This window comes from Leucopleurus acutus, assembly GCF_964270905.1.
Source record: "Leucopleurus acutus genome assembly, chromosome: 3".
Classification (NCBI taxonomy): domain Eukaryota; kingdom Metazoa; phylum Chordata; class Mammalia; order Artiodactyla; family Delphinidae; genus Leucopleurus; species Leucopleurus acutus.
This window is the reverse complement of record NC_139145.1, coordinates 98,014,440-98,040,413: the sequence shown is the minus strand read 5'-3', so window position 1 is coordinate 98,040,413 and position 25,974 is coordinate 98,014,440. Positions and strand designations below refer to the sequence as shown.

The window sequence follows — 25,974 nt, the reverse complement described above, 5'->3', positions numbered from 1 at the left end:
AGTACTTTTTGGTTTTTTGGTTTTATGGTGGGTTTTTTTTTTTTTTTTCTGTTTCGAAAGGGAGACTTCAGTCTCAAACCCTTCCTCTTGACCTTTCCTGCCCTGTGTTAACCCTCAAGCTCCCACACACGTCCCTGCTTCAGGTAATTTGCAGAGCAGCCCTGGGCAGGGTGGGGAGGGGCAGCATTCTAGTTTCCACATCGCTCCCCTAGGAGATCGTAGCCAGAGTCCCCGCTTCCTGTCCCGCCCATGTTTCCAGCGTCCAAGGAGGTTGAAGTTTCTCATCTCTCTCTGGCTTTTCTCCTCTGTCTTGAGTTACCAAAGTCACTTGTCATTTCAGCTCACCTTTCTGCGGGAAAATGTGGAGGTGAAGCAGATGATGGCTACGTGGACTCTGCAGAAAGGAATCCCCCTCGTGGTGGTTAACCGAGAAGGGCGTTCACTCAGACTGCAGCAGGAGCGCTTCCTGAACGGGGTGTTCAAAGAGGATCCTGAATGGGGGGCCCTGCAGGAAAGGTGACTGCTTTCCTTCTGTCGGTCTAGTTTACCTCATCTCAGTTTGTTCGTGATCGCATTAGCTTTCTTTCAGCTTCTCTGGCAACTTTATGGGGTGCTATTTCTACACAGGACTCGAAGGCCTAAACTAGCCTTGATATCAGCCCAGACTGCGTTGTTGAGGGGCACATTCTTAGTAATCCTGGGGCCACCTTTAGAACCTCAGTTCTGATGCAGAAGGTTGTCGGTAATATTTCTAATATAATATACCTAATAAATTGTGTGACTGGCCCATACCTAGGAAATGTTATGACAGCTGTACACCTTATCAGAAAAGACATTCCCTATTTGATAAATTAGATGCTAAGACCTTCCACTCTCTTTCGTTTTTCAGTAAGAGACTATAAATGTAATCCCTTAAAACATGATGTTCTTGGTAATAATAAAAGCAAATCCAATTACCCACACTGTCATCTGTCCTGAGAAAACTTGTTAAAGGCTTTACTAAAATCAAGATATACAACACTGTCCACCTTCCTCTGATCTATTAGCCCTATCAATAAGATGAATGAGGTTAAATTGAAATGAAATTAATCCAAGTGAATCCATGCTGGCTCTTTTGATTATTATTTTTTTCCCAAGGATCTAGCTGTCTAATAACAGTTCTAGAATTTTTCTGAGAATCAGAAGCAAATTCACAGCCTTTAACACATAGGATATACTGTTTTCCCTTTTTTTTTCATCAGATGTCTATTTCGATCCAACAGCAACTCTTATGCCATTTATCTTCCATTTCTGTGTATGTCCTTCTGAAGTCTGAACTTCAGAGAGCTTAAACAACTTGAAGCTTGGCAACACAGGCTGGAAAATTTAATGTTTGATTTACTATTGCGAAAGCAGGACTCGTAATTGTGTAACTTATCAAAATGTCACCAGAGAGAGTTCAATAATGTGGTTGGCCCAGAATAACAAACATCTACTGCAATGATCTGTATTTTTCCTCTACCTGAAGCAGTATTTAGATTACTATTATAAAATTATTATCCTCTGATCAATGCTTATCCAAACTCATGAAATGCTACTCTTCCTCTCTTTACTCCCAGATATGTTTATCTGGAAAAGTCTCTTTCTAGAGTCAAGATCCATCCAGGAATCTCGATCCATTAAGTCTTGGTGATATCTGTGTGTCTATTTTTACCAATTTGTATAAATATTTCAGTTGCTTTGTTAATTATCTGTACTCTCTGGATTAGCAGGTAGATTATCCCTTCTGACCCTTTATTAGATCGAGTCTGTGTCTGCTGTTTCTTTCACTAGTTTATATTTTTCTGAAGACTACTGGGCACATCCTCAGTTACTATTCTTTCTGTTTTTCTTTTCTTTTTTATATATATTTTTAAATTATTTATTTATTTCTTTTATTCTTTCTGTTTTATACCTATTGGTATTTTCAAGCATGTGATTTTACAAGATTACTATAGCTAATATGGCTTGCTGTGATAGACAAAATGAGTTCTAGAAGCTGCTAGAAAGTTATTCAGAAAAAAATAGCCAATTTCAGTTATTTACCATAGTAGGGCCATTGGAAAGTAACTGAGGCCTTTTCCTCCAATCCATTCTGCTTCTCTGCTCTCTGGACTTGGCTGACGTGCAGATCCTGACACACTGCTGCAGGCACTTAGCAATTGGGGGGTTGAATGTGGGTAGCTTTGCTGAACAAAAGGATAAGTGGAAAATCATACTGGAGTAAGGTTGTTACCTTGGAGGGCTTTTCCTACAGCTTTGGTTCAGTTATTTGAATTAATATCAGGCTGTCATAATTTTTGGAAATATGAAAGGAAGATTTTTTTTTTCTCTCTTACTTAGAAGAAAACAATCAGCAGAACTTGTTGTGGTATGATATTTGGACAGCAAGTGGCACAGGTAATTGTGACAGAGTTCAACTAGGTATACATTGCTGCTCCTTCTTAATCATTATGGAAGAACTTTTGCACACCCAAGGATCTGCTAGTCTTAGCCTATAAAATTTATGTTGGTGTGAAGGATGAGTGATTAGGTGTCTTTTATAGCCTATCCGAGTCTGATGATGTGAAAATTGAAATGGCCATTAATTTAGTCTGTAACAGTCTTTACTTTCTAACATAGGTACCTTTGGCATATCCCAGTGACCTATTCCACAAGTTCCTCTAATGCAATTCACAGACACATTCTGAAATCAAAGACAGGTAATGAACTAACGAGCCAATAGCTGTTTTAATTCTGAAATTAAACATGTTCTGAGATATTTGGAGGAAAGATACTGTAAGTCAATCTGATAATGAATGATATATGTTTGAGGAAGCTCTCATTTATCCATATGTGTGTTACTAAAAGAACCCTTTAGCTAGAAAGTCTGAATTTTTTATTCAGTGGAAAGTTCTCTTGTGCTTCTAGCACTTAGAGATAGGTTTATATTTATATTAAGAAATGATGGCATCCTATCTTATGTCTTTTAATACATACTAGTTCAGTGGATAAAGGCATACACTCTGGAATTGATTGGCTCTGAATTCAAATCCTCATTCTGTCACATATTAGATGTGTGCCCTTAAGAAAATTTTGTAACTTCTCCTGAGTTTCAGTTTTCTCTTCTTATTTTGAATGGGGATTAAGCCTCACAGAGCTTTGGAGAGAATATGGTAATGTTATTTTACCACCTAGTATAGTGTCTGTCATATTAAAAATAATACAATTTTAATTTCCCCTTTAAACACATCACTGAAATTTGAGAATGTTCCCATCATAATGTCGTGTTCAGCCTACAGTCCTTATTCTGCCCCAAATAAGGACTGGACAAATGGATCACCTATTTACATATACATATTTCAAGGAGTCGTAACTAAACCTTGAGATGAGGCCACCAATAAATCAAGCCACATTCCAGTCATGTTCATCATCTGGCTCACTGGGCCCTCGCATGCCTCTTAAACCTGCATAGACTGCGTTTGAGAACAAACTCATCAGTCCTTTTCCTAGGAATTCGTTTATTTATTAATTTAATAAGGTCATCATCCCCAAAATAAGCCATCCAGCAGACTATGGAAATAGGATCATTGTGAGTCTTCCAAAACTTTGTCTTCTCCTTGATTTGTTAGTAATAGCATGGAGACTAACACTTCTGGAGATGTTCCTGGCGTGCACGTCGATAAGGAAATACCTATACCAATTTTCTCCTCCTAGATACTCTGGATTTACCTGAGAAGACCAGCTGGGTAAAATTCAATGTGGACTCAAATGGCTACTATATTGTCCACTATGAGGGGCGTGGATGGGACCAACTCATTACACAGCTGAATCAGAACCACACATTTCTCAGACCTAAGGACAGAATAAGTCTGATTCATGATGCCTTTCAGCTAGTAAGGTAATGCAAAAATTCATGTGATTTCATAGGAAGTAACTGCTTTATCACCAGATACATTAGATTTCAAATCAAACGTTCAGTGTTACTCATTCACATGATATGGATATGAATGGAGGTCAAATACAGGCCATTAGGCCACAGCCTACCCACTGATAAAGTATTTTGACCCACCCAGCGTTTAAAAATTTAATCCAACATTTTAAAATATGGAGAAGTTTATGTAGAAATCCTGACTTCTGGAATCTCTTAAATAATGAGAAAATTTGCCAACTGTGGGCCTTCATTTCCACAGGGCGACCACAGAGGAGGGTAGAGTGGGCAGATCTTCCTTTGGGCCAGGCCTACATTCTCCTATGTACCAAAGTCCTAAATGGTACACATGAGGGGCCTGCTTCACTCACTTATGGTGGACCCTCCAGGCATTTAAGCTTTTGACCTCAGATTTTAAATTTGTTTATGCTGGTAGCTTGCTGTTTCACCAAATACCAATGTAATCTGTTGGACAAAAAGTATAAATATGGTTATAACCTTTATAATTTTTAAATCTAGTGCACAATCCATTCATTACTTTGCTCACAATGGGGAAGTCAATATGAAATTGGTAGAAAAATGAAGGAGGAATTGGCTGCTTATGTTTATTCCTCTTTTTACTTTCCTGGAAAGACAAAGTGTTTTCCCTTTTTCCCATTTATCATCAACAGAATAATATGTAGAATAAATCACAAGGTCACCAATGGAAAAAAATTGGGGATCAGGTGGCGTATTTTGCATTATGTAAGCTTTTCCTATTCTGAGAATTACTGTAATGTACTCACTTTATTCAGTGTGACGTATTATTTCCTTTCCGATCCTTATTTAGGTCAAATTAAGTAAACGTAACCAGCAAGACATCTCTCAGACACAGCTTCTCTGTACAATAGAATTCCCTAGTTAGAAAAGTGAGAGGATTGAGAGATTAATCCTCAGTCCCATAGGTCTCAGGAGCGTCATGGTAGCATAGCTATCCTACGTCTGAGTGGATGCATGATAGACTAGCTGAGAAGTGGATTATCATCAGTTGAGGGAGGTTTGTCAGCTTAAAGGAGAAACTCTCAGCAGATTGCAAAGAAGGTAGATTACAAATTTAAGACCAGGCAGAAGGAAGAATATTGACAACTCAGCAAATGAAAGCCAATCTTTCAAGTAGTTGCAAAGTCTTTTTTGCTGTTTCTAGCCTATAAATTTATGTGTAGTGTAAATTTAGCAGAAGGAACCCTATAGTTACTGATGCATCAGTGGAAAAGCAATCATTTCTTTACTAGGTAGACTGGTTAATGAACTTCTGAGTACAAATTTTGGTTTAAAACACATCAACTAAGTACTACCTCTTCACTTATTGTTTGACCTTTGACAAGGTATTTAACCTTTATAAGCCTGAATTTTCTAGTCTTTAAAACTTTTCTAGTCTTTAAAACTCCAATAATAATAATGTCTATCATGCAGGGTTGTTTTGAGGATTGCTTAAGATAATGTAGATAAAGCACTGAGTACAGTAATAAATGCTCAATAAATGGTAGCTGTTAGCATTATTAGTATTATCTAATATAAATTGTTTAAAAGATCATGCGTTGAATGGGAAGGTGAAGTGAAAACATAGAAAAATGCATTTCAAATAATGTGAAATTGGAAAAAAAGCAGACTGTAAGCTTAGGTATTATTATGTTTGCAGTTACATGAAAAAAAAAAAAAAAGCTAAAGGTGAGAGAAACAAAAACAGAAAGAAATATTCCAAAGTGCTATTAGTAAATATGTAAGGTAATGAAATTATGAGTTTTTTCCCCTTAATTTCCAATTGTTTTGTAGTTTGTTTATATTACTTTTATAATAAAAGTAATTATATAAGAAAACAATTTTAACATCTCATAATAGGTCTAAATATTTTTACTTGCTACTCTGCTTTGGTGATATATATCTCTTCCTTCCCTGCTTTGTGAAATATCTATTTAAGAGCTAAAGGATGTAATCTGTGATCACATTTAGTTCAGAGACAGAATTTGACCCAGGAATGCATATTCATTTCAATTGGGTTTTCATACTTATTGTTAAATATAATTTAAGACTTGGATCTCCTCTGAGTTGGGTGGAATTAAAATGACAACCATAATTTCCTTACAGGTAAACTATTTATTTCTTTAAGTCCAACACCATAAAAAGAAGCCCCAAATTGTTTCCTCAGGAATACAGTTTATTTCACAAAGGTACCATTTAGCCGAAACTTTATATAAATAAATAGATAGACTTTTTCCTGTTGGGCTGAAGTATATGCTTATATGTGGGTTTAGTTTTTAAGCAAAACAGACATTCAGATAACGTTCTGTGCATTGATTGAAGCAGAGGGCAGGTAATGAGGGACTGGATTTTTATTAAATAATAACTTTATGAAAAGAAAAGGAGTCCCTCTTAAATGAATATTAAGATTGAAGTGTTTTAAAGTAGGTAAATATAAGAGTAAATAATGGCATTTGTCTAAGTAAAAAATAAATTAGACTGGGCTAAAAAGAAAAACAAGATTAATATAAAGTGAGTTTTATGTGTTAAACATTCTTTTTAAAATTTTAACCCTAGAATATAATACCTAGTTTCTGATCCTCTGTTAGGATCCTCTTCGTATACTTTATAGCATCTGATCCTCTTCGTATACTTTATAGCATCTGAAAGGAAATAATATGTCACACTGAATAAAGTGAGTACATTACAGAAGTTCTTAGAATAGGAAAAGCTTACAATGCATAATACTCTGATCCTTAATATTTTTTCTGTTGGAGACCTTGTGACCTGATTTATTCTACGTATTATTCTGTTGATGATAAATGGGAAAAAGGAAAGAAAACACTTTGTCTTTCCAGGAAAGTCTAAAGAAGAATAAACATAAGCAGCCAATTCTTCCTTAATTTCTCTACCAGTTTCATATTGATTTCCCCAACGTGAGCAAAGTAATGAATGGATTGTGCACTAGATTTAAAATTTTAAAGGTTGTGACTATATTTATACTTATCTACTGCACCATGTATTATGACACTTACACATGTGGGCAGGAATAGTGACATTTTGTGGATTTGTTTTTTAAAAAATATAGCAGACCATAAAATCATAGAGCATATGGTCCAGCCCTCTGTCTTCAGATGAAATGTTTGGAAATTTTACTATTAAGTCTGTTTTAAAGCAGTATGTCATTGTGGCTGAGAAAAGTATAGTCACAACAAAAGTTGCTTGCTTTTAATGTCACTTCTTTCTAGTTTTAGTTCCCTCATTTTAGATGAGAATTTAAAATTTAAAAAACCCATAGGAGGTAGGGCATTATATTAATGAAAAATTCAAAACAGATATCTTTGTTCTGGAATCTGTTTCCATATAAAACTATTATGCTTAATCTGGGAGTTGGATGCTGGCAAGAATGGTTTATAGATGCTTCAGGGACACAGGTCTTCTCAGAAACACATGTGAAAACAAAAAGTGACAAAGTATACAAAAGTATAATGGTTTATTTCCTCTACAGAAGAGATCCTAATGTTTTGATATTTAGAATAATAGTTTTGTTGTTTGTTCTTCTCATTAAAGGAAAATGTAGAGAAGGCATATCACTTTAGAATCTAAATAGATTCTTTAAAATTGAAAGTCCTTGTTTGGACCCACTCAGAATAAGTGCTGCTTCTCTGTTAGGTTCTAGGGGGGACATCAAAGAAACAAAAGACATGGCACCTGTCCTCAAAGTTCCAAATGTGCTTGGAGGAACAATTCAGACCCACAAATTAGGCAATTAGAGAATGACAAATATATGAAAATTTGATATTATTTGGTACTAAACATTAATATTAGCTAATATTTATTTCATTTTTATTTACAAAGCACTTATTTATGTTAGACATTAGTCTAAGCACTTTACCTATATTAACTCGTTTAATCCTTACAACAGAGGACTAAAGTAGATACTCTTATTATCCCCATTGTATTGGGGAGGCAGCTGAAGCCCAGAGAGGTTAATTTGCCCAAGTCAGTGGCAAAACTAGGATTTAAACCAAATGGTCTGAATATAATGATCTGCTTCTGTTATTGCTCTCTATATCATATTTGTTTTAATATTTTAAATATTAAGAACTGTAAGATATGCACAAACCACTGACATTTGTTTTATACCTCAGTGCAGGAAGGTTGACTCTAGACAAAGCCCTTGACCTGACTCGCTATCTCCAACATGAAACAAGCATCCCTGCACTTCTCAAAGGCCTGGAATACCTAGAATTGTTTTACCACATCACGGAAAGAAGGAATGTTTCAGATGTCACTGAAAATCTCAGGGTTTGTGTTTCTTTCAGAAAATTCATTAAGTAAAATACACAGTGCCTGGAGGATCAGTGAGACTTGTTCTGTTTTGTGTGAACTCTGGGGGTTAAATCTTGAAGAATCTGAGGAAACTGGCTGATAGCACAGTCAACACTTAAGCACCTAATAGTTAGATGTCCCTCATTCCTTGTCATCACCATCCTAAGAGCTAGGTGCCAGGATCATAAGCAAAACATCCCTCCTAAGGTGATTTTATCTTATATCACTTGGTATTCCCCCCTCAGATAGGAAATTAAACTGTACTTCTTTTTTTTTTTAACATATTTATTGGAGTATAATTGCTTTACAATGGTGCGTTAGTTTCTGCTTTATAACAAAGTGAATCAGCTATACATATACATATATCCCCGTATCTCTTCCCTCTTGCGTCTCCCTCCCTCCCACCCTCCCTATCCCACCCCTCTAGGTGGTCACAAAGCACAAAGCTTAAATTGTACTTCTAATGGAGAAACTAACTCTGGTAGGTGGAGGCCAGAAAAAGAGAAGCAAAATATAGAGATAAGTAGTTCTATGCTTTGGGAAAGGTTCATGCAGACAGTTTACAGTTGAACCCTTTGGATGGGTGAGTGAGAGCTGGGTTAAGAACTAAACTTAGCCTTTCTGTAACCATCCTATGCTTTCTGCAGCATTACCTTCTCCAGTATTTTAAGCCAGTGATTGACATGCAAAGCTGGTGTGACGAGGGCTCGGTCTGGGACAGAAGGCTTCGTTCGGCTGTCTTGAAGCTGGCCTGTTACCTGAACCATGCTCCTTGCATCCAGAAGGCAACTGAACTCTTCTCTCAGTGGATGGAATCCAGTGGAAAATTAAAGTAGATCTGGACTTCTGTCCTATTCTTTGCTCCTTTCACTTTGATGTAAAAGTCTTTGATCATGCAAGACATTAGATCTAAAATCTTTTAGTGAGGATAGAAGAAAAAAACATGCTGGGAATTACAGACCCTTGTTTCATGCTCCCACATAGCAAGTGCTGGATAGATTTTGTGGGAAGTGAGGTTTAAGTCCCTGTAGGGGAGAGCTAATACACATTAGCATGGTACCAGAAAGATGGCCAGAGGGTGGAGGCCAGCAGGGCGCCTGCCCAATCTCCAAGAGTAATGCCTTTTAAAGGTAAAAAGCAATGCGAAATGTTCATGCAATCCAAACACCAGTGATCAGTTGATGAAACTAAAAAAAAAAAAAGGGGGGGGGCGCGTGCCTTTTTTAAACGTGTTTACTTCTTCATTAACCAATACCACACCTGAGCCTTAGCCCCAAGTTTCAACTTTGATAGGAAACTGATGATTTGGGCAATCTAAAGGATGTGTATGGTGGCGAAATTGATTCCAGTAGTGGTTGTAATCAAGTAGATGCCCTGTGATCAAAAGGATTATGTTGCAGTTTAGTTTACCAGCTGCAACCCATAGGTACTGAAAGACGCCACGATCTTTTCAATGTAAGCCTTGATTTCTGTACAACACATGATTTTATATTGTTGCTATTAAAACTCTGACTCTCCAGGTGGATGTTTTGAGAAATCAAATCTGTATATGAATTAAGGAAAATTCCTTTTTAAAATAGGAAAAATAATTCACAACTTTAGTACCATGTAAAGCAATGGTGTCAATTTTCCCTCTGCCAAATTGTTATGAAATGCTATTATAATTTATCTCCACATAACTAAATCTCAGTGAGCTTTTTGAAATCTTTTCTTGAATTCTTCTTTAAAAAAAATAATTCGTTTTCTTCTTTTTGGACTTTTTCACTCTTTGGGATTTAGGCTTAAAATCAGTTTCAGAACAAAAATTTCTTTTAGCTATATTTTTATCTTCTTTTTGTTCATGTTTAAATGAACTGTATGAGTGGGGCTAAAATATAGACATCTGTTGCCCTATAACACAACAGAATATTATTCTGTCGTTATGCTAGTTATAAGAGGGATGATCTTACCTGCAGTAACTCAAGTCCAGTAGATGTAATGGTTCAACTTGTTGAATAGGATGCTATGCCTATGAAAAAATTCTGGGTAAATCTCATTTAAGCTTGTAATCAAGAACACATAATCATATATTGTAGGTTTCTTTTTTCTAAACTTCAAAAGCACTAGTATTAATCCTAAAGGGGAATTTCCTTTTATTGATTAATTGATTACTTCATTCATGAATTCAAAATACAATGCTTTGCCTGTTGCCTGTGTGCCAGGCACTGCGTTTGGTGCTAAGAATAAACTAGTGAACAAAACAACTATGTGTTCTACCTTCAAGGAACTTATTTTTTATTTGTCACCAATTTTTATAAATTTGTACAGTAAAACACACTAAAACAAAATAACGTGGAATGTAATTTAATTACTTTTTGTTTTATGATTCAAAGTCTCTTGGGATATTTAAATACATATAGTACAGTGTAAATAGCACAGGATTAGAATCATAGGTCTAAACCCCATCTCCAGAAAGGCTAGTATGTCACCTTGGTGCAAGTTACTTAACCTTTCCAAGCTTTATTTCCACTTTTTAAAAATCAGCATAATTTTTCTATCTCACTGGGTAGCTTTGACAGTTAAATAAGTTGTATAGAGACTAGTACAATCTTATGGTCCCTGCATGATAAATACAAATTTCCTGTCCCATCCCTACTTCTCTGTGTTTTGGTTATTCCAAGCCATCAATATGAATATCATTTATTATTGATCTAATGATATTTGGGATTAAAAATCATAACCAAATTAAAATCAAAACTAGTTAGTATCCTATAGGACAATAAAACCCCCAAACCATGGTGTCTTCTTTAAGTGGACAGAAACTAATAATATTGCATCTTATCAGTTTTACAGAATTATAAAATGACTGAACTCTAAACAGCTGTGCTATAATATAATTCTCTACACCTAGAGAGTCAGATAACCCTCAGACAGGCTAGAAAATACTCCTAATGTGACATTAAAGCAACAAGTAATAATCTTTTTAAAAAAATCATATAGCACCAATATATGCTATTTAATGATAGAATTCTATATAAACGAGTGCACTTATATTTCAGAAATCACCTTTTTTATTTATTTATTCCATCAACTTTCTGTTTCCATCTCCAGGTAGTTTACATTTTTATGATTATTATCCTTGTTAACATTTTATCATCAGGAGGAAAAAAACCACAAATAATTTGCAAAGTAGAATTACATAAAATATTTTTATAAAAATTTGCCAGAAAAAAAGGTTTAATATGCTAGGTACTGGAAATAACTCAGGGGTGATTCTGTTATAGCAATTTAAAATCATAATAAGAAAAAAAGAATTTTTTCTTTCATAGAAGTTTTTTTCACATTTATGCTTAATATTACAGTATCCCAACAGATGTTTTAAAGATTGTGTACTCCGTGGGTGCTCAAACAACAGCAGGATGGAATTACCTTTTAGAGCAATACGAACTGTCATTGTCAGGTGCTGAAAAAAACAAAATTCTGTATGCATTGTCAACCAGCAAGCATCAGGAAAAGTTAATGAAGTAAGTGAATTTAACTAAATTGCTAAAAGTAAATTTATACATATTCAGGGAAGATACTAAAATTTCAGCCACCAATTTCAAAGGCATATAATAATAACTGAAGCAGAATTTGAACCGCTTTGACTTTACTTCCAAAAATATATATCGACAAAATGCAAAACAGATATTCCTTAGTTATTAACATGTGATTGATACGAAACAAATAGCTATGTTTTACTTTCAGAACCTTGGCGGAAAATTATTGTACAAAATACAAGATGCTAATCATCTTGTATTTTAAGATGCTAATATAAGATGTATATAAGATGCTAATCAAAGTTCTTTGAAATAATAAGCGAATAGAATTACTTCTAGAAAAAAGTAGAAATTTAATTAGAATAGTAAAAATGTTAGCCAGTAGAGACTTTATTACTGTTTTTGGTACAGCACACTTTGGTCAGGCCTCTTTCTCTCTGATTCTTCTAATATACTGATAGCCTGAGTTAATTTCCATTATAAAACACAAACCATGAAAAATTAAGTGATTTTTATTTCTTCAGGTTAATTGAACTAGGAATGGAAGGAAAGGTTATCAAGACACAGGACTTGGCACCTCTTCTTTATGCAATTGCCAGAAATCCAAAGGGGCAGCAATTAGCCTGGAATTTTGTCAAAGAAAACTGGATCCATCTCCTTAAAAAGTTGGTATTTGTTTACATCCAGTGTGTGTTCTTCCACCCAGATATCTCAGTTGCCTAAAACCATGTATAACCAAATGATCCCAATGACACCATTTTTACTCAAATAGTTTGAAGTCTGTCAATTTTAAAACTCAGTAGCCCAAAGTGCCCTGTCCAGGTATAAGTGAGAGGAATGAAATAAAGGGAATGGGAAACAGATTTCTCTTCCTCAGCCCAGGCAATGAAGAAGTGCTGGGAACAAGTAAGAGCTCAGTGAAATCCAGTCATCAGCCCCATCCCCCCATTCCCTTCTGGCTCTCTCCCCAGCCCTGAAGAATACATTGAAGCCATATATAGTACATCAAACACTGGGGGGAAAAAAACTTCAGGAATTCTGAAGAGAACTAATCCCTATTTCCAGTTCCCCTGGGGAGGTGGCACAGTGGAGAGCTTGGAGTAGCTAAAAGAAATTCAATCAGAAATGTTTTGGGAGCCCCCCCTCCAAAACTGGATAGGTTATGAGTCTTTTCTGGGGTTTCACCTTTGGGGAAAACTAGAGCTCACTCAGTATGCTCCTGAACCTAAAATCGTCCCAGAAAAACCAACAATGATTAGATTCCATTGGAATGTACAGGATGGCATTGCTTTCTCTCACAACAAACCTCCTGCTAAGTGCTCAGCCACTCTTCATCCAAATCCAAAATGTCACTTATTAACTATATGGAAAATACCCTGAATGAAAGAGCTGTGCAGTTTGCTCTGTTTATCTTTGTATCAGTTAGCATCTCTGATGTCAGTCATCCTCAGTTCCTCTTCCCTCTCATTTCTTAGCCATAAAGGACTCAGAGTCCTCACAGATAGCTTTTTGTCAGTAAAAAGCACATTTCTACCCCACTCCCGGACCTTCAAGGGGTTGACGTCCACATGAGACTGTATAGTTAAAAAGCTGCGTTTTTAAAAATGTCTTTCCTTAAAGACCTTACTGGAATCATTGGTTTCATTGTCTGCATGACTGTCTGTCCCCTCCTGAAATGGTCAGACTTTTCTGCAATGCTATAGATTTATCCTCCTGCCCAACCATGGTGCACAGTCCAGACTTGGGACCATTTCTGAGATGTATCTATGCTCTGCTTTACAGCATGAATCCCTTTGACCTGTGGGACAAATTCTCTATATAAGACACTGGGGTGAAGGATGCCATCTGTGGCTTCGAATGAGAGTTCAACGAACGATGCCCCAATAAACATAATGTATTAACACAGTGGTGTCCAAAATGAGATGGGGAAGTATGTAAGACAATGCCTTACAGTGCAAGAAGAAAATAATACTACATGTATTATTTGTTATCTTATGCTCTTAAATTTTCTTTTTTACCTTTAACATAGTACATGCATATAATTCATAAATAAAAATATGTATATTGGGAAATTCTTGGTCAAAAAATATTTATTGATGGGGGTATAATCAAAAATGTAGAGAATGCTGCTTTAAATATAAACTTAAACAAACATTGGTCATATTTCCTAAAAAAAGCTTTATTTACATTTTAATCTTATGGTCAAATTTGATAAATTTCATAGCTTTCAGACTTTACTGGATGAATATGAGTTATTCTTATGGTAATTAATAGTATCCATTGCAAGGCACAAATTTATCATATAGTTATTAATGTTATATATTTTAAACATATAGCATGTTATAAACATAAGGTCATTATTTCTATTACTTAAATCTATGATGTTCCTTTTATTTTCAGATTTGAGTTGGGCTCATTTCCCATAAGAATGATCATCTCTGGCACAACATCTCACTTTTCTTCCAAGGATGAGTTGCAAGAGGTTTGTGACTCTCTTTTGCTAACAATTTAAAAATAAATGTTCAAGCTGTAGAATTGAAAGTAAACTTAGATGCAATCTGCTTTGAAGTTATTATTTTATTAAAAGAAAATAAGCTGGGGCTTCCCTGGTGGCGCAGTGGTTGAGAGTCCGCCTGCCGATGCAGGGGACACGGCTTCGTGCCTCGGTCCGGGAAGATCCCACATGCCGCGGAGCGGCTGGGCCCGTCCGTGAGCCATGGCCGCTGAGCCTGCGCGTCCGGAGCCTGTGCTCCGCAGTGGGAGAGGCCATAGCAGTGAGAGGCTCGCGTACCGCAAAAAAAAAAAAAAAAAAGAAAGAAAGAAAATAAGCTGTTTGTCCAATGTCACATAACAAATAAATGGAAGGGGTAGGACTAATGTTCATAGCATTCAAAATGGAAATTATACTTGAGGGATGAGTCCTTTTGTATTATTTCATTCATATTGTATCATCACTTGAGTGATTATATTGAAGCTTGGAAGAGTGCATAAACGTCTTTTTAACAAAGTTACTCTTTTTGGTAATTATACTTTTTTTAAAAAAAAGCATTCTAGTGTTTTACATCTTCTTTCCACAATAAATCTTAAATTTATTTACTTTACAAGTAAATTCAGAATTCTAGTACTTAAATCTCAGATCACTGCTTACTCTATGACTTGGCTCAATCTCTTTTTTCGGAGCACAGGCTCCGGACGCGCAGGCTCAGCGGCCATGGCTCACGGGCCCAGCCGCTCCACGGCATGTGGGATCTTCCCAGACGGGGGCACGAACCCTTGTCCCCTGCATAGGCAGGCGGACTCAACCACTGCGCCACCAGGGAAGCCCTTGGCTGAATCTCTTAACTTCTTTACCCACAGTGTACTCACTTGTAAGATTTGTCATTCCTGTCTTATTTTATCTATTGTTTGAAGGTAAAGTGAAATAATAATTATGCCCCAAAAAGAGAAGAAGAAGATAACCTTTCAGAGGTTGGCAAAGAAATGCTTGCGCCTGTGTTTGCGTAATTTGTAAGCTGTTTTGAAACCCTTTGGAAGAGAAAGTGTTTTATGAACCACGTCAGTTATCCTTTTCTTGCTTATTTTTCAGGTGAAACTGTTCTTTGAATCTCTTAAGGCTCAAGGATCACATCTGGAAATTTTTCAAATTGTTCTGGAAACCATATCCAAAAATATTAAGTGGCTGGAGAAGAATCTTCCCATCCTGAGGAATTGGCTACTGATTAGTATTTAAATGGTCAATAGAAACAGCACATCAGATGCAGGCTGTGTCTACATGAAGTGGGCAAAGCTCAAGTCAAAGTCTCAGATAGTTTAACCAGTAAGAAGCCTCAAGAAATCAGCCAGCACAGCTACCTGTGCTCAGCTATCATCTCGAGCTGACAGACGTATGATGCTGGGGTGAGGGAAGGCCAGTTCAGTAGCCTATTTTAAACTTTGTGAGTAATGGAGATATGTAGAGATGTATTGATAAATATAGCTGTAATAGTTTAGCTGCAACACAGACCGTCTACAATGCCCGACATTATGCAAGCACGACTTTGCTTCTTTGTTGTTTTTTTTAAACCTTGCATAGAATCCTGGAATTAGCCCAACCAGGTTACCTCCAAGGAAACACAGCCAATCGGCAAAACACTCTTTCTTTTGCATCCTTCCATCTTCTTACTCTCCAGCTCCCTCAACTCAGCATGAATAGTTTAATTTTTACCATTCATGTAAAATCTGAATTAAATTATGAAGCATACAGATGAAGAAAACAGAGACTTTATCACCAAATCTCAGATTATTAGAAATTAGATGTCAGGGTTTATCAAGGAAGCCAGGAAGGCCTCTTGGCTGGAGCCTCACATTCATGAAGAGCCTCAAAAGTAGACTTTTGAGATCATCTCTAAGTGAAGTTAAATCTGTAGTCACAGAGGCACAGGGGAGAAAGATGACACCACTTTAATCCAGGCACTGTTGCATTTTTAATAAATCTTCTGAAAGTTGCAGAGTTAGATCATACTATGGTGTATATTTTGGATTAAATTATGGTTTAATGTAACTATTTAAATGTATAATTATATTTTCTAACCCAGTTTTGGCATTTCTTCATATTTTAAGGGAAGCTCTTGATCTCTAAAATGCTTTTCTAGATGCTTCCCTTAATTGTTTGACTAAGGTATTAGGAATAAATAAAGAAAACACCACTCTAAATACAGGCAGTAAATTTAATAAAGTAATGATCCACATATAAACTATAAATAAGTTCTAGAAAGATTTGAATCAATACACAGATGATTGGCTTATCTGGGTTATGGAAGGAGACTGGGATTATCTGGGTGGGAGTGGGGTGGCAGGGTGTTTTCCAATCCATTTTAAAGTGATATCATGAAGGTCTATAGCCCTTCCTCTGTTGCCATAGAGTCAGGATACAGTTTGGATGGACCATGGGCATGACCCCAATACATGTTTTGTTAAGTTTGTTTTAAAATCATTTCTTGGAGTCTTTGAAGCACCTTTGACTCTAGATTTGACCTGTTCATGGCCCTACCAAGGTTTGTATAACACCTAAGTGATATCACTCTAGAATTATATGTACTGTAGCATAAGGAAACTGAAAGAGTAAAGAATACTATTTTTCCACCAAGATAGTATGTAAATTAAGCAGTAAATATGTATGAGTTGCAGTAGAATTGTGCCATCAACATTTCCATGAATAAGAAAAGTACTTTCTCTTGTGTAGTAATTCATCTACCATAAATTTCCAAGTTTTTAATCCTCTTCCTTTTAAGTCTTTATTTAAATACATTTTTAATCTCTCAGATTCTTAAGAATTGAGTACAGAAAGTGAAAATTTTATTATTTGATGAGAATGAACATGAGAAGTACTGTGCCAATAATGTTTTAACGAATAAAGAGTTTTTTTAAAAGAAATGTACTTATTAGTGTGGTATTTCAAAACCTTTATGGTGGATGCCAGACCCCCAAAACAAACTAGGGTTTGGCTCAAGTTGGTTTTACTTTCTTTTACCTTGAATGAATAAACAAGTTGTAAAAACGTTATATACAATATCATGAATAATGATGGAATGTGAGTTGATACAACTTCTCCATGCTTCCCTGATTCCCCACAGAGGCACAGGGAAAATTTTGTGGTTTCCAGAGCCCACTCAGAATGAGAAACCTTCCAGATCAGGGGAGCCCAGAGCAATGACTTGCTCCCTCTTTAGGGTTTGTGTCAGGGAGACTAGGCCCTTCAGCCCTCAAGAGTCCAGCTTACTACCATGACAGGAATTTCTTGTGCTACTTCATGTTCATACTTCTGCATTTCATTCTTTGCTATGTCATTGGGTCTATTTGAGGTTCCAGAGAAGCAAGCCTGGCCAGGACCTACTAGGAGACATCCTAATTTTCTGAGGGAAGTTCCTAGGGTTTTTCTTGGTTTTGTTTTTTGGAATTTTTTTGGGGGGGGAGGAGGGGTTTATTCCATTCCAAAATGCAAGGAAGGCCTCTAAATAGTCACGGGATCTAGTTTTCTACTAAAACATTAATGTCTACCAAACACAAGGTTGTTTATAATGGCCACATTTTTACTCTGCAACAAATACCTCTTTACCTAAATTCATTATGACCTTATTTCCATTCAACTATGTCACTATTTTTCATTCAACACATAATTACATTTACAGACTTTAAATCAACAATTTATTATATTGTCTGCTTCCTAAAACCTTAATCTCATCAAAGTCATGTTTCCAAATCATAAGGAAGAAAGGGTGAAAAGGATTATGAAAGAAGTGGATTTGCTGGGTTGAAGCGTATGTGTATTTTACATAATCTAATATTTTAAGTGTCAGATTATTTTTCTGAAAAGCAGTGTTAATTCACTTTCTTCTTACCCCTATATTCTTACTTGTCAGTATCAAATATTAATCTCTTGTATCTAGTAATCCTTTTTCATAGTAAGGTACAATTTCTCCAGATACTTACAAAACTATGTCACTGCTTTCTTTTGATTCAGTATTTGCTTGATACATCTTTTTGTACCCTGTTACTTTGAATTTTTCTGTATTCTTTAGTTTCATATGAGTCGTTTATAACAGACTATACCTGAATTTTGTTTTCTATTATGTCCCCACCTCAGGCAGGCCCAGGCTTTGTCCTCTGTCCCCTCTGCTCTCAAAGGCTTAAAAACTAAGCTTCAGATGCCGTCAAGGAGAACATTGACTTCAGCCTTCTGCTGACCCCTCAGGTTTCCTGCTTTCACTTAGTTTTTTATCCATGACTATTCCTTACTAACTTTTCAGGTCACGAATGCATTAAAATAATTTAAAAATATATTTCATTCTACATTTTTAGTTATTTTTAGCAAGAAGGTTAGGGTACCTACTCCAGCATATTCCCAGAAACCATAATAATTTATTTTCCAATATGCAAATGCAGAACACTTTTACATAGAGGCTCCTTAGGATGGAAACTGGTTGGTGGTATTGACTGTGTAGTATTGATTTCTCAGAAATAAAGTCGTGGGTGCCTAATACTGTATCATACTTAAGAAGTTAGCAGTATAAACAGACCATTTGTTCAGGATTTAAATCAGGAAAATTTTTCCAATATTCATAAAGAGAAATGGTTAGAAAGTCTGAGAAATGCAGACTTAACAAGATAGAAAAACCTTTCTATACCTCAGTCACTTCTTCAAACTTAACTTCAACCATAACTTCAAGATCTTTTGCTAATGTGTTCTCCTTTCCCCCGAAGTCCTCATCTTCTACCATACTCCCAGATAAGGTTGAGTAACCAGTTTTCTATTCTCAGTCTATGACTCATTAATTCTCATCTTTAGGTATTTACACACATGATTTCCCACACTTCAAAGTTCATGCCTTCCGCTGTTGAATTATACCATATTTCTTTCTTTCAATACAATGTTTCAGGTTCCTGCCTCTGTAAGGAGTTCCCATGTTAATACCACCCAGCATGTTCCTCTAGTCATCCAAACAATACCTCTGTTATAATTACAAACCTCATTTTAAAGTAGGCAGAGCAAATTGTCTGTGAAAAGACTTAAAAGATACAAAGGACATTATTTTTCAGTTTTAGAACTGTACTCGCCTTTAAAAACTGTTTTCTAATAAACTAGTAAGTTTGGAAATCCTAACTCACTTCTAATATTTTGAGTTGGAGTTGGAATAAGGATAAATAGAACATTCTAAAAACTTAAATATGGAAAGAGGTGGGGAAGGGGATGGGGGAACTTTTTCTAAAAGAGAAACAGTTGTCTCCATGGTATAAGGCTGCTGATAGGTAATTTTATTTTCTTGCTTTTATTTTTTTTTAATTTTATTTATTTATTTATTTATATTTTGGCCGCATTGGGTCTTCGTTACTGAGCGTGGGCTTTCTGTAGTGGCCCCAAGCAGGGGCTACTCTTCTTTGCGGTGCGCGGGTTTCTCATTGCAGTGGTTTCTCTTGCTGCGGAGCTCGGGCTCTAGGTGCGCGGGCTTCAGTAGTTGTGGCACGTGGGCTCAGTAGTTGTAGCTCGCGAACTCTAGAGCGCAGGCTCAGTAGTTGTGGGCATGGGCTTAGTTGCTCCGCAGCACATGGAATCTTCCTGGACCAGGGCTCAAACCCGTGTCCCCTGCATTGGTAGGTGGATTCTTAACCACTGCACCACCAGGGAAGCCCTTATTTTCTTTCTATTCATACCTCCAGATGTAGAGTCAAAGAGTAATAGCAGAAATCTTAGAAGGACGAACAGAGTATTTTAGCTGGTGAGGGGGTAAACAGGTAGAGATATGTCAGCTGATAAGGATTAAAGAAAAGATCTGGTCTGAAATAAGTATGCACAACCTATGTGATCCAGACAGAATCCATAGGAGTCAGACCCTATGTCCTGAGTGAGTTAATTTAACTCACACTCGGGGGGCTGAATTAGGTCACTTAAGAAACAATGAATAGGACTTCCTTGGTGGCACAGTGGCTAAGAATCCTCCTGCCACTTCAGGGGACGTGGGTTCGAGCCCTGGTCCGGAAAGATCCCACATGCCACGGAGCAACTAAGCCTGTGCGCCACAGCTACTGAGCTGGTGCTCTAGAGCCCACGAGCCACAACTACTGAAGCCCACATGCCTAGAGCCCATGCTCTGCAACAAGAGAAGCCACCGCAATGAGAAGCCCGTGCAACACACCCAAGAGTAGACCCCGCTCCCCGCAACTAGAGAAAGCCTGCGTGCAGCAACGAAGACCCAATGCAGTCAAAAATAAATAAATAAAATGAAAAATAAAAAAGAAACAATAAGTTGTTGGTTAATGAGAGAGGCTGGGTAGCATTTACAGTTTTGTATTTTTTAATTCTAAGTTGTTCCTTAGTTATAGATAATAGTTTTGACACTACTGATCAAAGCACTGTTTTAAAAATAATGTTCTGGGCTTCCCTGGTGGTGCAGTGGTTAAGAATCCGCCTGCCAATGCAGGGGACACGGGTTCGAGCCCTGATCCGGGAAGATCCCACATGCAACGGAGCAACTAAGCCTGTGCACCACAACTACTGAGCCTGCGCTCTAGAGCTCACGAGCCACAGCTACTGAAACCCGTGCGCCTAGAGCTCGAGCTCTGCAACAAGAGAAGCCACCACAATGAGAAGCCCTCACACTGCAATGAAGACCCAACACAGCCAAAAATAAATAAATAAAATAAATAAATTTATAAAAATAATGTTCTGGGCTTCCCTGGTGGCGCAGTGGTTGGGAGTCCGCCTGCCGATGCAGGGGACACGGGTTTGTGCCCCGGTCCGGGAAGATCCCACATGCCGCAGAGTGGCTGGGCCTGTGAGCCATGGCCGCTGAGCCTGCGCATCTGGAGCCTGTGCTCCACAACGGGAGAGGCCACAACAGTGAGAGGCCCGCGTACCGCAAAATAATAATAATAATAATAATAATGTTCTATATTGTAGAAATGCCGTTACCAGGTAGGAAAAGCTTATTATTCTCCTACTTTCAGTTAACTATTTCTTTGGGAAGCCTAGGTGTTTAGAGTTGAAGTCCAAGGGAGTATACTGACTGTGGGCTACCAGGTCTCACTGAGAATCCAGAAAGAAATAACACCTGCAGTGTTGGCCTTGCAAAGCCAAATCTAAAAAGTGCTGCCTAAAAAAGGAAATTCATGGATTTTTTTTCCAAAATACATCTCCCTTTATCCAGCAGCCTTTTCTTCTGTAATTCCACCATTACAGATTCATTCCTTTGGGTTAATAAAAGTTAAAATATTAAGCTTTAACTCATGCTTTAGTGTGACTTTTTTTTTTTTTTTTTTTTTTTTGCAGTACGCGGACCTCTCACTGTCGTGGCCTCTCCCGTTGCAGAGCATAGGCTCCGGACGCGCAGGTTCAGCGGCCATGGCCCACGGGCCCAGCCGCTCCGTGGCATGTGGGATCTTCCCAGACAGGGGCACGAACCCGTGTCCCCTGCATCGGCAGGCGGACTCCCAACCACTGCGCCACCAGGGAAGACGGACTTTGTTTTTTTTAATTAATATTTCTTTACAGCTAGCTGACAAAAGGGCCTTAAGGAGAGAAGACCCTGAAGCTGGAAGAGAGGACTGGGGGAGTGGATTCTGGAATGAAGGCAATACCCCAGAAAGGACTGGTTGGGTAGGAAGCTCTGTAGGGCAGTTTCTCTTATTTATGGGTATTATATACAGATGGCATTTGATAAATATGTATTGACTGTGTGAAGCAGCACCTTGAAGTGAGGAAGGAAAATAGAAAATGGGACATCGGAGAACTCAGAGACAAGCCTACTTGGCAATTTTGCATCAGATGGTCCTGCTAGACCATGATTGTATAGTTCGGCCTCATGTATTATGCATTATGTATATATCCTGTGTGCTGGTCTTAACTGGCCCTGTGTATTGTAAAGCCTTAAAAGCAAAACTTTAGCTCCTGTTTTGTTTTCAGTTCTCTTTGGTCTCTGGGCACCATGGGCACTCCACAACCGTTGCTGACTGACTGACAGCCTGTGCTGGCAGCTATCAGCCAGAGGGAGGAAGAAAGCATCTGAGCCAGCCTAGAGTCAGTCAAGAATTACAGTCAAGTGTAATTTTCTGCATAAACATTACAGGACCTTCTCATGCTCAAAAACACACAAAAATCTGAAGGACACATTTTATAGGAATGAACCTTAACCACGCTCTATTTCAGCATAGCTGTAAGAAATAAAGGAAAATGAAAACTGAATCAGTATCTTCAGGAGTGTAAACATCTCCCTAGAAAGAATAAGTCAATCAAAAATTCCAGCTAGAGATCATTTCTAAAAATAGTTTTTATATCCTCTGACTTTTATTAAAGAGGGTCTGTGGTTGGTTTTCACAGCTGGAGCAGGGCCCACCATCTCTGCCATTTGCTGGCCTAGCGAGGCTCCTTCTGATGCAGGACAGATATAAACTCGATACCAAAAACTTGGTTTCCTCAGGACCCCATTATTTTAAATTATCAGGTTAAAATAAGTCAGCATTATACAAATTTGTTTGCTCTCTCATTATACTTTGTGTGTCTAATCTTCTTTTGCATGCAATCTACATGGAATTAAAGGTTTACAATTCACATTTAATAGTAATAGCAAATACCTCTTTAGTGCTTATTTTGTGCCAGTCTCTGCTGAAAGCATTTTTGGTGTGTTAGTTCATCTTATCCTCACAATAATCTTAAGAGGGTGGTAGCTGTCCTTAGTTTGCAAAGGAGAAAAGGAAACCCAGGGAGGTTAAGCAACTTGCCCCAGTCAGAGACAATGGTTTTTAGTATATTTACAAAGCTGTGCACCTATCAACATGGTCAATTTTAGAACATTTTCACCTCCCCACAAGGAATCTGTACCCATTAGCAATCACTTCCCATTCCTCCCTCCCTTCATTCTTAGGCAACCACTAATCTACTTTCTGTTTCTATAGATTTGCCTAGTCTGGACATTTCGAAAACATCAAATAATACAATATATGATCTTCTGTAACTGACTTCTTTGTTGAACATTTGGATTGTTTATACTTTTTGGCTATTTTGAATAACTCTCCTATGACCATTCATGTACCAGTTTTTGTGTGAACATAAATTTTCAATTCTTTTGGGTACACACCTAGAAATGAAATTGCTGGATCATATGGCAACTCTATGTTTAATCTTTGGAGGAAATGCCAGACTATTTTTCAACACAGCTGCCTCATCTCCACCAGCAGTGTGTGAAGGTTCCAATTTCTCTACATCTTTGTCAACATTTATTATTATCTGGCTCTTTGATTCTAGCCATACTATGCCTATGCCTAGCCAGACCATGAAGTGGTATCTTAACTGTGGTTTTGATTTGCATTTGTTTCATGGCTAGTAATATTGAATATCTTTTCATGTGTTTATTGGCCACTTGTATATCTTCTTTGGAGAAATGTTTATTCAGATCTTTTGCCCATTTTTAATTGGATTATTTGTCTTTTTTTTTTTTTTTTTTTTTTTGTGGTACGCGGGCCTCTCACCGTTGTGGCCTCTCCCGTTGCGGAGAACAGGCTCCGAACGCGCAGGCTCAGCGGCCATGGCTCACGGGCCCAGACGCTCCGAGGCATGTGGGATCTTCCGGGACCGGGGCACGAACCCGTGTCCCCTGCATTGACAGGCAGACTCTCAACCACTGCGCCACCAGGGAAGCCCTGGATTATTTGTCTTTTATTACTGAGTCGTAAGAGTTGTTTATATATTCTAGATACAAGTCCCTTGTGAGGTATATGATTTGCAAATATTTTCTCCCATTCTTTGGGTTGTCTTTTCACTTCTTGATGCTGTCCTTGGAAACCAAATTTTTCTTCAACTTTGTCTTCTTTATTTCCATTATATACATGCTGTTATAATGAGCTGAATTGTGTCCCCTCAAAATTCATATGTTGAAATCATAACCCCCAGTACCTCAGAATGTGATGTTATTTGGAAATATGGTTGGAAATGTAATTAGTTAAGATGAGGTCATATTGGAGCAGGATGGACCCCTGCTTCAATCTGACTAGTATCCTTATTAAAAGGGGAAATATGGACACAGACATGCACACAGGGAGAATGCCTTGTGAAGACTGGAGTTATGCTGTCACAAGTCAAGGAACTACCAGAAACTAGAAGAGAGGCCTGCCTGGAACATATCTTTCCCTGGTGCCTTCAGAGGGAACATGGCCCCACTGACACCTTGATCTTGGGCTTCCAACTTCCAGAACTATGAGACAACAGCTTTCTATTTTTTAAGTCACTCAGATTATGGTATTTTTTTTATAGCAACCCTAGCAAACTAATACAAATGCCTAAGATATTTTTCCATTTTGGTAGTTACTTTCAGTTCAAAATTCAAGATTGAATAATATATCATTTCTAGGTTTGTAATCCTAGTTATATTGATCAATCATATGAAAAATTACATTGAATTGGGCTCTGTCTTTACATTTCCTGTACAAGAGTCTTAGGGTTTTGAAAAAATTATCAAAATATTATTAAAATATATCAGTATTCATAACATTAAGTGGACCTACCTAACATTTTGGTTGCTTAACCCCTTTTCCGTTCTGAATAATAAAAATGATTTTGTCCAAGTGCTCCCTTGTTCCCCCAGATGAAATAAGGGAAGTGATCCTTGACTCTGCTTTGTCTAAGACACCAATCACAGGAACCGCATTTTCATTTCCAGGGACTGGCTTACAGTTTTGGCCAGTGAAACCTAAGAAGAGTTCTAGTAGGGTGTTTCTGAGAAAAGTTTCCTTGCTCTTAAGAAAGAGACATCAAAGAAAAGGTTCTTTCTTCCCTGACACAGCCACCTTGTTGACTACACGGTCCTCAGACTTTCAGAAAACTGCTCAGAGAGAACACAGAGGGAGAAGCTGGATTTTTATGAGATTGGGGAGCTCTGACTGGGGACGGCCTTACCTCTGCACTTGTTATGTGAGATGGTAAATTTGCATATTGTTCCAACTAGTTTAATTCAGCATTTTGGTTTTGTAGTCCAAAGCATCTGAGCTAGTATATAACTGCTCCTTCCTGATAACCTTTCACTTCATTTGGCTGAATCTTTTTGCTAAAGTCTAAGCTATACCAGAACTCTGTTGGAGAATTATTCTGCTTTCCTCTGTGCTCTAAGCATTTCTTAATTTGATACAATTTCAAGCATCGTAATTGATGCAGAGCATGTGTGCTGCAAATATTACAGGAGTGATGAGATACTGACCCCTCCAGTCCTTGAAGTGGCTGGAAACCCCATGGTGGTCATCTGTGTCCTGGCAGTGAGCTGCATCCACCATTTATTCAAGAGTGTTGAACAAATATCATTTTCAAACGTGTACACTGAATCAATGTATTTTTAATTATTTATTTCAAAATAATTAGAAAGCATATTTAATAATGCTACACCTAAATGTGACATGGAACTCAGTAAATTATATTGGAATATCAATTGAATGATGAAATAGCAGTCCAGTAGCCTGAAGTTAGCTATATTTCTCTATTTCATATCCCTCCCATGGATTATTGTCATTGACCTTAATTTCCCTGTGGGAATAGGGAAGAAACAGGAAACTCCAGAGCTCTGGTTTAGAACACAGACCACCTGAGTTCTAGTTTGTCTGCCACTGGACTGTGAGTAAATCTTCTAACCTCTTAGACTTCTATTCCCTTCTCTGTTAAATGAAGTCTGGGTTAGCTGATCCATA

The 25,974-nt window shown here is 37.5% G+C and overlaps 1 protein-coding gene across 1 annotated transcript in view; it reads left to right on the top strand.

Moving 5' to 3' along the window:
- ERAP2 (endoplasmic reticulum aminopeptidase 2) overlaps positions 1-16,569 on the top strand; it is a 39,332-nt gene extending 22,763 nt beyond the window's left edge. The window contains exons 11-19 of the mRNA XM_082835295.1: positions 341-516; positions 2,641-2,720; positions 3,715-3,898; positions 8,077-8,233; positions 8,905-9,089; positions 11,599-11,760; positions 12,300-12,440; positions 14,176-14,257; positions 15,362-16,569. Coding sequence (XP_082691421.1) covers positions 341-516; positions 2,641-2,720; positions 3,715-3,898; positions 8,077-8,233; positions 8,905-9,089; positions 11,599-11,760; positions 12,300-12,440; positions 14,176-14,257; positions 15,362-15,505 — 1,311 coding nt within the window. The 3' untranslated portion in view covers positions 15,506-16,569. The remainder of the gene's footprint in view (positions 1-340; positions 517-2,640; positions 2,721-3,714; positions 3,899-8,076; positions 8,234-8,904; positions 9,090-11,598; positions 11,761-12,299; positions 12,441-14,175; positions 14,258-15,361) is intronic.
- Positions 16,570-25,974: the final 9,405 nt, after the last annotated feature.